At 40.6% G+C, this 14,164-nt stretch overlaps 1 protein-coding gene across 1 annotated transcript; it reads left to right on the top strand.

Annotated features, from left to right (window-relative positions):
• The first annotated feature begins 102 nt into the window (after positions 1–102).
• On the top strand, positions 103–14,144 carry DAGLB (diacylglycerol lipase beta). The gene is made up of 15 exons (XM_075058731.1): positions 103–290; positions 828–979; positions 3,078–3,252; positions 3,904–4,165; positions 5,301–5,426; positions 6,392–6,519; positions 7,511–7,637; positions 7,989–8,072; positions 8,529–8,606; positions 9,011–9,091; positions 9,187–9,314; positions 9,817–9,885; positions 9,984–10,056; positions 11,072–11,325; positions 12,843–14,144. The coding sequence occupies exons 1-15, from the start codon at positions 196–198 to the stop codon at positions 13,033–13,035; spliced, it is 2,025 nt and encodes a 674-aa protein (XP_074914832.1). The 5' UTR covers positions 103–195; the 3' UTR covers positions 13,036–14,144.
• The last annotated feature ends 20 nt before the right edge of the window (positions 14,145–14,164 follow it).

The following is a 14,164-nucleotide window of genomic DNA, read 5'->3' as shown; positions in this document are numbered from 1 at the left end:
TGGACCCAATCGGCGCGGCGGGGGGGGGGGGGGGGGGGTGTGTGGAAGCGCGGCATGTCCGCAGGGCGGTGCGTGATGACGTCGCGCCGCCGTGACGTCGCGCCTGCCCGCGGGCGGGCGGTGTGGCCTGCGGGGGCAGCGGGACGGCGGCGCCGGTGCTCGGGCGGCCGTGACGGAGCGGCGGCGGCCCGCAGGATGCCGGGTCTGGTGGTGTTCGGCAGGCGGTGGGCCATCGGCAGCGACGACTTCGTCCTCCCGGGGGCCTTTGAGCTCTTCGTCAGGCTGGTGTGGTAAGGCCGGTACCTCCGCGGCTCCTGCCGCGGGCGGGCGGGCGGGCGGGATTCAGGGCCGGCCTGCGGCCGCCTGGCGCCGCCCCCGGCTCCTGAGGCGTGGGGTGGCTGGGGAGGGCAGCGGCGCGTTCGTGAGGGAGCGCCTGGACTCGCCCGGTCCGGTTCGGTCCGGTCCGGTCGCTGCCCTCTCTGCCGCGCGCCCCGGGCCGCGGTCGCTCGGCCGTCCTTAACCGCCGGCGGGCAGCGGTGACGGGGCTGCGCGACTTCTGGAAGTAAGGTGGTGGTTCCTTTGTTTAGGTCCGCCTGGGTCCTCCGGGATCTGCGGGGGGTCTGTGGCCGTTTCTGCTGAGTATTCGTAGAGTCGTCTCATTCTGGCAAATTCCTTCTGTAACGGCTCTGTTAGTCTCTGTGGAATGCTTTCGTTAAGATGAAAACTCTCGTGGTTTCATTAAGATGAAGACTATTTGTCAGGTGATCGCTTTGCAGTATGCACCTTTCCCTGCCAGCTATAACTTCTCTTATCTTACTTTCCTGTAGGTGGATTGGAATTCTTGCTCTTTACACAGTTCATAAAGGGCAGTTTAACTGTCCTGGGGGAGGATTGCTGCACAGCTACTTGCTCGTCCTCCTCATTCTCCTGGCTTCTATAATATGTGCATTATCTGCTCTTGTATACGTCAGTATGCAAGGTAAATACTTAACAATAACACTTTATATTTACCTAATAGGATTGTAATTTCTTTTTTTCCCTAGTCTGGAGTTGACATTAAAAAATGCAAAGAAATTCAAGTGCTTTCATGGTAGTCAAACTTGAGAAACTGTCTGTCAGCATTAATGTATTTGCTTTAATAGCATTACCTCTGTTAGTCAGGAATCTAAAATAATAAATGAACACAATAGCTTAGTGCAGTTAATGGTGACACGTTCATTGCCATCTGAGCATCTTGAAAACTTCCTCTACGTTTACCATTAATACGTGACCTCGAAAGGAACACTGCTCAACCTCTCTGGCAGGAATTTAGGGGGATTTATCCAAGACCAATTTCTCATCTGAAGTATCATGTTAGCTTTGCCTCGCATAGGCAGGCTTAGTGATGTCTTGTGAAAGTTCATTAGCTGCAGTGGGTTGCTTGAGAAAAAAACACACATAGGAAAGTGATCTATATACATATCGTAGTAAAACTAATGCAGTAAGTACTGTTAAATAGAACAGGACTTACAGCTTGAAGTGAACGGCTAAACAGAAGTAAGGGCCCCAGTGCAACTTCTACTCATTTGTAGAAATGGTTCATTTGGGGTTAAAAAATGCTAGGAAAGCTTTTTTCCTGGTGAGGCACCTCGTTATCAAAGTAATGCTAGGAAGATTGAAATATGTGTGTGGTCTCTGGAGTAATAGATGAGACACCACGATTTCTAATGTACTGGTTCTCACAACACACTGTAAATAAAAGAGTATTTAAGTTATGTAAGTGCAAAGAAGCATAAAGAGCGCATGAAGAGAAACTATGACAGAGCAGAGATGTGGATGATAATTCTGGCCTTGAATTTAACCACTGTTTTTTCCTACAGTTTCCAGAGAAGGGAAAGGAAGATTAGCCAAGTTAAGCAGTTTATATCAAAGTTGAGGGGGTGAGAGATGTAACTTTAAATAGCAGGGAGAAAAGAGCCTTGTTCTTTATGAAAGTACAGCTACAAGGCCATTATAACTAAGAGATGGAAGAACTCTGAGGCTGGATTTCCAAGAAAATTGATGGTGAGCTGTCTTGGACTGTGATTATAATGCATGGGTTTGGGAGCAATGGTTCTTGCACCACCCCTTGCACTGTATTGACGTGGGCGTTAGTGATGCCAGTGGTGAACCTGGCTGGAGAACTTGTACACTGGGTTGTGGTGCTGGGAGAGGAAAGAAGTTGTTTTCAGGAACCACAGTTTCATCAGATTGTATCTGTGTAAGCAACCATGCTGTTGTAGTACAGGCTACAGCCCGGGAATGGGAATAGGCAACCACTGGATCAAGGGCTTTTTAAACAGCTTTGTCACTGGATGTGAACCACAGCTTTACAATTGGAACATAGTTTCCAAAGTTGTTTTTGTTCTGCAGTGTTTTAAGCCTTTACAAATTACCCTGCCTGTGCATGAGCACGCACACCCCAGCACCTCATAACCCTGTGATCAACAAACTGGTTTAAGGAGCTGAGCTGGCCAAAAATTACTCCCTTTTTTATGGCCTAAGATTGCTAAAAGGAAGAGGTTATTAGTAAGCTAACAATACAGAAAATAGTCTAAGAAGTATTTGTCCTGGTAATGGTCCTATTTTTGTTCTCCTACATAAAAATAGGAATTAAATTACTATTTTGTGACTGAGTAAACAGAACTTCATTGTAGCCCAGCAAAGTAGCATCTAAAAATGAAATAGTCAGCCAACTAAAAGCTAAGTAGAATAATAATAAAAGCAGGCACTAAAAGTCATAAGGAACTGTAGGTGAGCCAACGCTCCAGTATGCGGCTTTGGCTTATGCTGGGCACAGCACTACAGTTCACTGCAGAACTGTCTGAATAGAGAGTGATTTTGGGTATTAGAGTAAGATTCTAAGAAGCACAGCTATAAACCCATTGTTGTTTTTCTTTTCAGTGATAGTTTTCCATTAGTATGAAAATACTTTATAGTTTCAATTAAGTTTCTTACTTTCCGTAAAGCTCAGAAAGTTTGTATATCCAGGTAAGATTTTATGTGCTTAAGATGCATTCATAAACAGTTCTTGTTTTAAATTCTCCTTGTAATTTCAGGAACAATTTCTAATCCAGGCCCAAGAAAATCACTTCCCAAGCTACTTTATACTCGCCTACTTCTCTATTTGCCTGAATTCATCTGGGCTGTTGTAGGAGCTGTATGGGTGACAGACAGCAGTGTGCACTGCGAGAAGACTGTGATAAATGTCATCATTGGGACAGTTATTGCAAGGTAAAGGTGCCTCCCCGCAAATCTAAGCTTGATAGTGTACGTGAAATGGAAGATATGGTTTACGTGGGTTTTGTATGTGTTTGTTGAAGGCTTTTCCAGCAGTTGGAGACTTTGATATTTCTTATAAATTATTGTGGTTTCTCATAGAAGGGTTTTCATTGTGAAGAGAGAAGAATTTTTAAGTCTAGACAGCTATAATGAGTTGGTATCCTTCCCTAAACAAGCTTCAGCTACTTGCCTTGAGAGAGCACATGCTAAAGTGAGGGAAAGGAGGTGAAGATGGGAAGGGGTAAGAGGGATAGATGGCAATGTAGAAAACCAAATCTGAAGCGGGTGGTAACTAGATCACTTAACTGGTAGTGAAAAATGGAGCCTTCACAGCTCTGGGTTGCTATTTCCAAAGCACAGGGCTGTGATTTTGAGTTTGGTGCCCTATGTGAAATTTGCTGACAGCCTTGTTCTTGTGCCTAGTGGATTGAAAGCCCAATAACAGAACATGCACCCTTAAGACAGTAACAGATGGTGTTCATGCAGTATTTCATACCTAACTTTGTTTTCTGTCTGTCAAGATCTATAGTTGTGTTTTCCTGCATACTTATCAGGAGTATCTGGTTTCACAGTCCTTTTATCCCACTTCTTTCTGTTTTGCAGCTGGGTTATCATCATCTTTACCATCATTGGAATTGTAATCGTCTTTGATCCACTTGGTGGGAAAAAGACATTCTATCTCACCGATAGTGTAAATCGGAACCTGGAAAGCAGTCAGTCAGGGCAGTTGCTATATAATGTGAAGAACACTGCCACCAGAGTCTGGGAAAAAAGAATCAGGTTACTGTGTTGTTGTATTGTGCAAGATGATGACCATCGAGTGGCTTTTACAAGTATTGCAGAGCTTTTCCGCGCCTACTTTTCAGTAAGATGGAAAGCTTTTTTTTATGTTCTGTTTTGACTAACTCTGAATTTGCAGGTGTTGCAACACACATGTACCTTTGTTCACCTAGAAGTCCCTTGCTACCCTGTGTCTTGAAATCAGGTTTTGAATATGCCAATTTCAAAATTAAAGGTGATTCCCATAAAAGGTATACAACGCTGATTTTTTCCTTCCCTTTAACAAAGGTTTCTCTCCCTTCACAAGCACAAAGGGCTGTAAGAAAACAGTATTCTTTCTCCTTAGGTACCTAGTCAGGAGAACAAGGGTGAGTTTCTTTTCCTCAATATGTGAAGATCCAGGCATTTTTCCTACTGACGATGAGTAAGGAGTCATACCCATAGCAAAGAACTGGACTACTTTCTGACTGTTAAAAAAAATGAGCCCCACAGTCTGTTAAGGCAGTCTTCCCATTCTGAGCCACTTCTGAGCACGTGCCAGACTAGACTGTGCACATGCAGGAAATTGCTTTTTGGAAACAGAAAGTGTCTGTGAAATTGGAGTCTGCATAGCATTGATTCAGCTCAATTTCATGTCACTACTGTTTGGGCAGTCATAGTTCAATGTTGACTTTGCAATCTGTTCATGATTTCAAGACTAGTAGGTCTTGTTTATCAAGTGGTACTTGGGCATGCTGATTTATAGCCACAGCCTACTCAGAGGTTTATACAGTAAAGGGCCTAAGTCATACGGAGAGATGACTGTCCCAGATAGTTGAATAAAAGCCCTTCAGCCTTCTCCTGTGTAAAATCCTTCTTAGCTCTCACTGTAGAGGACTTTTCACATAGAGCTTTTCACATAGTGGTGTAGAATGGTGATCAATAATGTCTGGATCTTTATTTGCTATATGGCTGAGTGGGTCCTCTGTTGGGTATTTTGTTAAGTGATGAAATTCATGTGTAGAATTGTCATCGGTCTTAGTGAAGAAAGCATTCAATATATACAGAGGGGTGAGAGGCTAGATGCTGCTGTGACCTGTTTCTCCAATGCACATTGTCTCTGAGTGAAATGTATTTATATAAACTGAAAAAATAGAATTCCATGTGCATTTTCTTAGGAGATAGTCTTGCCATGTTGAGGCGTGGGATGGCTTTAAGCGCCCTTTCATTTCTTTGTACAGGACACTGATCTGGTGCCAAGTGACATAGCAGCTGGGTTGACTCTGCTTCATCAAGAGCAAGATAAAATGGAAAGTTGCCCAAAAGAGCCTGAAGAAGTCCTATGTCATTCTCCATCATCTCTTGTGGTAAGATAGGGTTGTTGCAGCCTCTGGTGCAATTACTCTAGGAAGTGGTGCCAGATCAAACTGAAATGCAGTTCTTTGTGCAAGGGGTTTTTTGTTTGGTTTTGTTTTTAACAAGGTTAAACACTACTATAAAAATTCACAACAATTTAAATTAATAATACATGCAGTGAAAACATCTTGATGAGTTTGCAGTCAAAACATTTGTCTGCTTTTGCCTAAGTGGAACTTATATACGAATGGGGAATTAAGTACAAAAAGGAACCATTTAGGACACTTGATCACTGTTGAAGTGCTGGGAGAGAAGGGGAACAGAGAGAAAATTAATTATTTAGTACTATTTGCATAGAACTGAAAAGCTAGTCTTTTAGTACTGTGGTCTGTTTAAATTATGTCTAGTGCAAATATCCAGAGAAGATAAGAAGCAAGAAGAGGTTACAGTTTGCTAATTGATTTTTGCTAGTCTTCTATGGTAAAATGCCTTTGTAAATTATTTTAACTTCTTTTGGTCTGTGTTTCATGGAAGTATATAATTCTAGTTCAAACAATTTCTATCAAATTCCTTTTGAATCCAGCCAGTGTGATGGTGTCATGCTTTAAAAGTCCTTACCAGAGAGATTTGCTACAGACTCTTCAGCCATTCCTTTGACATCCTTAAGTAACATATTTGGAGTGAATGTTGTTTTCAGTCTTGAGCTTATCAGTGTGTAAGTATTGGAAGAAACTAATTTAATGAGAGCTTTTCAAGACTGGTGAGCTGTGTAGCTATGTAAATAAACACAGGCTTTTTCCTGGAATACGAGTGGCTATTTTTAGTTCCTCTTAGACCTTGAGGTTTTCGTTTTGGATAGCGCATATTTCATCATGCCTTGATTTTCACTAGTCTGTGTTCAGGTTTTATTCTGGGGCTGCCTTAACACACCTCTCTTCCTCTCTCTCCTTCCTTTTCTTTCCCTGTGTCCTTTCAGACAGACGATTTGGATATTGAACTGGAGAATGCTGCTCACTATATGCTGTTTGCTGCAGCTGCTTATGGCTGGCCCTATTACATATACACCAACCCATTTACTGCACTCTGTAAGCTCAATGGTGACTGGTAGGTTCAATCAAGAGCTTAAAAACACATAGCTTCCTTTTATTGAACTAGCATTAACAGAAATAAAATAGTCTCAATAGCAGTATTTTTGTTGTATTAAATTATATCACTCTTGGGAGTATCTGAGCTTGACTGGTAGAGTTATTTTTCACAAATTCAAACATCAAAGCAGAAACAAAATTCCAACATCCTTCCACCCTCAGAAACAGATGAGCTTTTGTTTCTTAAGAAGAGTTTGTGGCTGAGATAAATAACAATCATTTAGCAAAATGTCAAAGGAAGAATTGGAATTAAACCAAGGATTTTAAAATGAGGTGCTTTAGAGCTGCCTTTTGGGCATATATATATATATAAATAAAACTGTATCAACAGTTTTCCCTGTCTTAAAGGAATTAGCAAAAGTTACCTGTTCCTCCAGCTTCCTATTATTCCCTTTTCCCCCTTTACTCAAAAAAATTTCTACAATCAGTATTGAAGTATGCATAATGCTGCGTAGGATTACTGTATATTTAAGTGACCACTGATGTTCGTGACTGTAACCATGATTTTCTTAATTAGTAGCATGAAATTATTTAAGCTACTGAAATATAAATGACTTGGAAGAAAAATCACATAATACAATGGATAAAACATGACATAAGCCTGCTGTACAGAATTTGTTTTGAATTTCCTTTTTGCTTGTTTGTATTTTCTGTCATTGGCCTGTAGTCTTAAGAATTCTTTTCTTACTGCATTGTTTGCTCTGCTCATAGTCCTGTAGAAATGGTGTATTTGCCAGTCTTTGAACTGAAAAATGTATGGCATGCTGCTCAGGCAAAACCAGGTTTGTGGTCAGAGGTAACATCTTGTATCAGACTACTGGTACTATTAAAAAAAAAAAAAAGCATTTGATTCCTGGCAGAAATCTTATGCAAATGTAACTGAGTTTGATTCCTTGAAAGGAAACAAAAAAAATTTGAACATTAAAGTTTTTCTCTTCTGTATTTGTTAGTTGCGGAACTAGACCAGCAGATACTGATATAACTGGCAGTGATCGTCGTAACTTTCACTTTGGATCCATCCTAAGAATAACAGGACTGCAGTACAGAGACTTCATTCATATCAGTTTTCATAACAAGGTAAACAATCTGGACAGGCATTCAGTGAAAGCAAGGGGTGAAGTTTCTAGTTTGCCTTCTGCATTTATAACATACAAGATGCAAAGCCAAATGAAAACAAGCCCTGAAACATTCAGTTCTGGTTTGGGTTTTTTTTTTCCCCTAATGTAAAGGAACAGCCACAAATCCATTGACATAAATCTGTCTCAGTATTGCAATAAAGGCACTTATAATAACTTGGTAAGAAAATAATTCAGCTTCTTTCCATAATACAATAAAGAGAGCTCAGTAAGAGAGCTTTCAGAAAGCGAGAACAAATGCTTACTCTTATAAAAAGTAGGTGTCATTACTGATTACGTTTTTCCCCTCCAGATCTATGAGATTCCATTTTTTGTTGCTTTGGATCACAAAAAAGAAGCTATTGTGGTTGCAGTGAGAGGAACCTTGTCTTTTGAGGTATCATCCATCTGATATATATAATTAGCTTTATAGAAATAGGCAAACTCCTAGTATCTAGAGGAAATTGTGTTACACTGGCACGTGTAAAAACAACTCACTCACAGGTATGCCTCCTCCAGGCTTAAATTGTAAGCCTTCTGGCCCTTGGATGGGTAATATTCCCTGTGCCACTGGAAGAGAGCATGGAGGGTAGGCCGTGGTAATTCCTTTTCACTGTGAGCGGAGGTGCATTTGTAATGTCTGTATTTGCAGCTTGGAAGTAGTTGCTGGAATCAGAATTGTGATTGCTGTACATATTTGCTTGGGTGGTGATTTATGGTGGGTTGTGTTTTGTTGCTTACCAACTTGGAGGTCAGCTTGATGATGTCCCTATGACAATGCTGAGTAGGAGAGTGCGACCCGTGAGCCATGAAGCCCTGCAGAGAGGTCTGACAAAAGCTGTCTTGTTTACAGGACATTCTCACTGATCTGTCAGCAGATTGTGAAGACTTGACACTGGAGGATGTTCTAGAGAATGGCTTTGTACATAAGGTGTGTGCAGTCTGTAGCTGTTTATAAATCATCTCAGCAGTAAGAAAACTATAAACACCTGGGATCCTTTAGTTAAACAGAAGAGTATTCTCCTTGTGAGATGGATTGCACAAATTATTTCAGTGACTTGGTTGTTGCATCAAACACTGCCGCTGGAACTGCAAGGTAGAATTTGTAATCCTCTTGTCAGACTTTATGTCCTTATTAAATATTCCAAGAACTTTTTAACCATTACATACAAGACCACTTGTTTATAACTGGACCTCTGTCAGGAGCATGTTTAAAGGGAAGACCAGCTTTGCAAAAAGAAAGTTGTTCTGTGATGGTGTTATATTTAAAGTATACATGTATCACACTTCAGATTAGATATACCCTTTTTTCTAACTTTAAATGCTGTCTTGTAGGGAATAACTCAAGCTGCAAACTACATCTATCGGAAGCTAATAAATGATGGAATTTTAAACCAGGCTTTCTCAATTGCTCCAGTAAGTTACCTTCCAAATAATTTGGTTTGCCAGAAAAATTACACACAGGTTTTTCTGTGTAGGTCTATGTTTCAGTCTTCTCTTTCTGTCTGTAGGAATATAAACTTGTGATAGTTGGTCACAGTTTGGGTGGTGGAACAGCTTCTATATTGGCGATCATGCTCAGGAACTCTTTCCCAACATTAAGGTGTTATGCCTTTTCTCCTCCAGGAGGACTGTTAAGGTAAGAGACTTCTGTTATTTGGTTCTGTGTCTTAAGATGTAAAAATCTTCAAGGTAGTTGACAAATATGTTAGATGATAACTCTGGGCTTGACTGTGTTATGAGTTTGTTTATACATTCTCCACTGGAATTAGATTTGCTCCATCTTGAGTTACAGTTGAGTTCTTGGGGGAATATTACACAATGAAATATATCTAGTGAATTCTGTCAGATAGTATAATTAGAGTTTAAAATAAATGTTTCGGCAATAAAATGCTCACCTGACTAGCCTAGCTTGGCCTGTTTGACATCTACACATACTGTTACAATCAGCATTGAAGTTACTCTGTCATCTGTAGCAAGTAGGTGTGAAAGCCTACTGAAGAACAGACTGCAAATGCTGCTTCTGTTGCCACAGAATTTGTATTTGTATTTTTATTGAAGATAATGATCATCATAAAACTAAAGTGTGCTTATATCTTTAGTTTTATCTAAAGTACGTCTTTTTTGTTGTTGTTTTTAAGCAAATCACTTGCAGATTACACCAAGCACTTCATTGTTTCAGTCATTGTTGGAAAGGACCTTGTTGCAAGGTGAGTTGGAAATATTTTTAAATGATTCTTTCAGGGATGCATTAGATTGCAGAGAATAGGAGACTTTTCTTTACTTTGCTCTATGTGTGTTTAAACAGGTTAAGTATGCCCAACATGGAGGACTTAAAAAGGAGAATAGTGAGAATTGTGGCAAACTGCAACAGACCCAAGGTAACTAAATGCAGTTCCTAGTTAAAAGTCAGTGGAATTGTTACCTGGGTTAAGCCCCAGCTTTAATGAAGTGACAATTAGTGTGTGTATTTTTGATCTTAATGATGAGAGTTACAATTGTGTTTTGGAACAAAAGCGTTTGTTTTTAGTTCAGTGACCTTTGTGTTAGTCCCTTTTCCTATAAAGCTGTCTTGTTGGAAATGAAGGTTCAAGAAGACCTGGAAGATATCTGTGCACCACATCCAAGACCTGAAATTATCTGTTTGCTAGTTTTCTTGACAAAATAAACTATTAAAAAATGCAAATGGGGAAAAAAACCCAAACCAGCTAAAATTATGAGAAATCAGTAAGATTACTTACTTTAATAACCTTTTAGTATCATTAAGTAAACAAATTAGGGGTTTTACTTAAATTTTACCTTCAAAATTTGTTGGGAAAGCAAATATTTCTCTGTTACGGTGTTAATTGCTTATCTCTTCTTTTACTGTTAGTGAGAAACTCAGTTTTGAAAGTGCTGGAACAGTGTGGTGTCAGGCAAGATGATACTGGAGGTATAGGGGAGTGGCTTAAAGATTCAAAACTGCCATTTCTGAACATGTGAAGTTAAAGCTGCTGTACCCACAAGATTTCCTTGTAGTCCCAGGATGAGGAGTCGTGTGGAGGGCCTGGGTGACGTTGTAAATACAGAATAAGATAACAGACAGTTAGAAGTTACAGATGCAAGAAAATGTAAATCTGCAGAGCAGAATCCACGCAGAATAATTCAACTGATAAAGATTGTAATGTTTCCTGTAGTGTTACTAGTGGCTTGGGTTAGGTATCGGTGAAATAGGTATTACTGTGGGGAAAATTCGGTAAGATTTTATCAAACAAAAAGGTTGGGGAGCTTGTGCATACAGTCATTTTCAATATTTTAATTGTAGTTTCAGGTGATGCGTGTGCAAGCACACAACTAAAATAAGTTATTTGAAGAGATACCAAACCTCAATTTGACTGCTTTTCCTTCTGAATTCAGTACCAGATTTTGCTGCGTGGATGTTGGTACGAAGTATTTGGAGGAGATCCAGATAACTTCCCAACTGAGCTGGATGGTAGAAACCAAGATGCCCTCACCCAGCCACTTCTAGCTGAGGAGAGTTTAATGGTTCATCGATCACCTTCATACAATGCCCTTGAGGATGAATCGCACTTAAATTCCCCACCTCAGTATCCTCATCTGTATCTTCCTGGAAAGATTATCCATATTGTAGAAGAATCCAGCTCTAGGAGGTAAGTAGAATAATGAATACCACTGTCTTGTTTTCCTAAAATATACTTAAAGCTGCTTCTCGCTTTCAAAGTACGTATTTCCAGCTCTGTGTCTCATCTGCATCTCCAATACCCATTTTTGGTTATTACACATTAGCCAGGCTTTCAGTTTTTATTCTGTGCGTCCCTGCTTCTTTCTGTTTCACTTCAAGGCCTGGAAACTGTTTCTCTTTATGCCCTGCATGCCTTATTCTGCCCAGATATTGCGTGTGCTCAAGGGGTGATTTTAAACAGCAGTACTGTTAAGTTCAGGTTTGGCATGCTGCAGTTCCTGCCTGAGACTGCAGGTCTTGCAGTCTTATGTCCTGGTGGTAGTGAAGTGATAACAGAATACCCAGTTATCAAGTAGTCATGTGAATGTTGGTGATGAGAAAGAGGCAAAATGTTGCCTGTAATATGGGCCTGGCCAGACTGGAGAGGTCCAGTTGCCCCAGTAACTAGTACGCCCATGCAGCCTCTAGTTTCCTGTCCTTTGCTGCTTTTTTGTGGATGCAGGAACGTGAGACAAAGACAACAGAAAAGCTGAAACTGCTGGAAGGGTGAGGATTTGGTGATAGTCATTTTGGTGGGGCAGTGTTGTGTTTGGGGTTTTGGGTTTGGTTTTTTTTTGTTTGTGTTGTGTTGATGTTTTTTTAGACAAAACAAGTGCAAACAGCCCACAGGCCAGACAGTACTTGATATCCCTTGTTTCATTCTGAAACAGAAGTAAGAGCATCTGTAACTTGCACAAGACCATCTTACAGAAGAAAAAAAAAATCTGTAACTTGCAGAAGAGGGAAGAAAAGGGCTGGAGAAGGAACCCACTTTTTTTCCTCCCATTCAGTAGATTAGTATTGTATTTAAGCTTCACATCTTTAATGTTTAAAAAATTCAATACTGGTTTTAAAAGTTAGATACGTTTAACACCTGTGACCTGGCAGGTTTTCTCCATGGCTGCTCTTCTACTTTACTGAATTCCTTTCTTTTCCTTCATTTACTCCACAGCACAGCAGTTAATCATGGTTTTTTTCTTAATTGGACTAGCCCCCATCATGTACTGTTCTGTAAAATAAAATCCTAAATGCATCATATGTGCAGCATTAAATCTAGTGTTTAGTCTCCTACTGATACCACTGACTCATTCCCTAAATTTGACATTAACCATGTGACTGCAGAGCTTAACTCCTCACCCCCCCTTTGCTCAGACTGTATTCCATGTTTCTTCGAGCAGGATTATTGGATAACTTCTTTCACTGTTACAGCACAGTACAATTTGGTGTAGTTCTGCCTTCAGGGACACTGAATGGCAGCATTTCCAGCTGTTTGCTGACGGTCAGAACTGTAGCTCCTTGGGAGCCCATCTTCCTGCTGTGAGACGGTCCCAACTCCTCCCTGAGCAAGGTCCAAATTCTCCAGGTTGTCTGTTCAGGCTTGGCATCCAGCACCAGTTCTGACAGTCTGAGCCATTGTATTCGTGATGTGTTTGGTTTTCTTTTTAGGTTGTGCTCTTCAGATATGAAATACACAGCAAGATGGTCAAATGAAACAGTCTTCAGCAGCATTTTAATAAGTCCCAAGATGATAACAGACCACATGCCAGATGTTGTGCTCAAAGCTCTGAACAGTTTGTCTCAGGAACATGGATCGTGTATTTCTTGTCAAACACAAGAATGTAACACCAATGTAGTATAACCATAGCTCGAAGACGAGGTGTGGGGTTTTTTTATTGCAGGTTTCAAGTATTCAAGACACATTCCGCTTAAGTCAAAGTGGATTTCAGTACTTTTCTTGCATTGCGTAAAGTAAACAAGGGTCTTGATGCCCTTGCTTCTGCAGGAACCTCAAGTAACATTATGCTGGTTAAAGCACAGATTCTGCATTGATGCTGAATGTTGAGCTTTTACAAAATGGAACAGTATGAGGAGTTCTAGCTAAGCCTGTGTACACTGGTGCACAAGAGCCCAGGCATCAACTGAATACTTGACTGCAGTGAGTGGGTGCGTGAGGACGCCTTGGCCTATGCGTTAGAGCAGAGCCCTGTCAGACCTAAAAAAAAAATAAAAAATAAAAACAAAAAGTCCAGTTCTGCTTCAGAGTCACTTCAGGCCATTGCCTTAGCACCCTGTGACCGACCTTTGCAAAGCCTGGAGGGCGTTGTAGGAAAGGAGCGCTATGAAAGCAACAGTGCAGTGCGCCAGAGGCTGCACCGTCTCTCTCAGCGGCTGGAGGTGGGTAAGTGAACAAGTCTGCGGCAGGTGGGAGTGTGCAGGCAGGCTGCCCACGCCGGTTTTTAATCAGGCAGTTCTGATTGATTGCACTATTTTTCTTACAGATTGTGATAGTATCCTGGGCGGGGGGGGGGAGCAGGGAAATGTTGTGGTTAAATGCTGCTTGAATACACATGTGCAATATTATTTCATCTACCTGTCTTTTGTATTTGTTGATCCATGACTACTTTTGTTGATTTTAAACTAAACTAATACTATAACTACTTAATGAGGAGAAAAAAAAAATTTTCATGCCTTGGCATCATCTTAGTCACTAGCTCTGACTGCCAAGAGCACTGATCTAATTCTGCCAAAAATGTATAACCAGTTCTACTGATTTTAAAAAAGTGGATTCCTTGTTTCTAGTGTGCAACTATTTTAACTTTTTTTTTTTAAGGCTCAGCAGCATTTCTTATTGAAAAAAAAATCATAGAAATAAGTTATAAAGTAATATGACGTGGTTGAGAATAACTGTGTGGATGTTCTTGTTGTGATACTTAATACAGAGACAAAATAAAATGCACTCTAAAACTCTGTCTTGTTATGTTCAGGCA

This window comes from Buteo buteo, chromosome 27 (assembly GCF_964188355.1).
Source record: "Buteo buteo chromosome 27, bButBut1.hap1.1, whole genome shotgun sequence".
In the NCBI taxonomy this organism is placed as follows: Eukaryota; Metazoa; Chordata; class Aves; order Accipitriformes; family Accipitridae; genus Buteo; species Buteo buteo.
This window is presented reverse-complemented; position numbering and strand designations above follow the sequence as displayed.

What these genes read in the sequence shown, in the direction of transcription:
- DAGLB (XM_075058731.1), top strand. Translation starts at nt 196, where the DNA reads ATGCCGGGTCTGGTGGTGTTCGGCAGGCGGTGGGCCATCGGCAGCGAC. An exon ending in ATTCTCCATCATCTCTTGTG is followed by an intron (nt 5,427 to 6,391) that starts GTAAGATAGGGT and finishes GTGTCCTTTCAG; the next exon opens with ACAGACGATTTGGATATTGA. An exon ending in AGGCTTTCTCAATTGCTCCA is followed by an intron (nt 9,092 to 9,186) that starts GTAAGTTACCTT and finishes TTCTGTCTGTAG; the next exon opens with GAATATAAACTTGTGATAGT.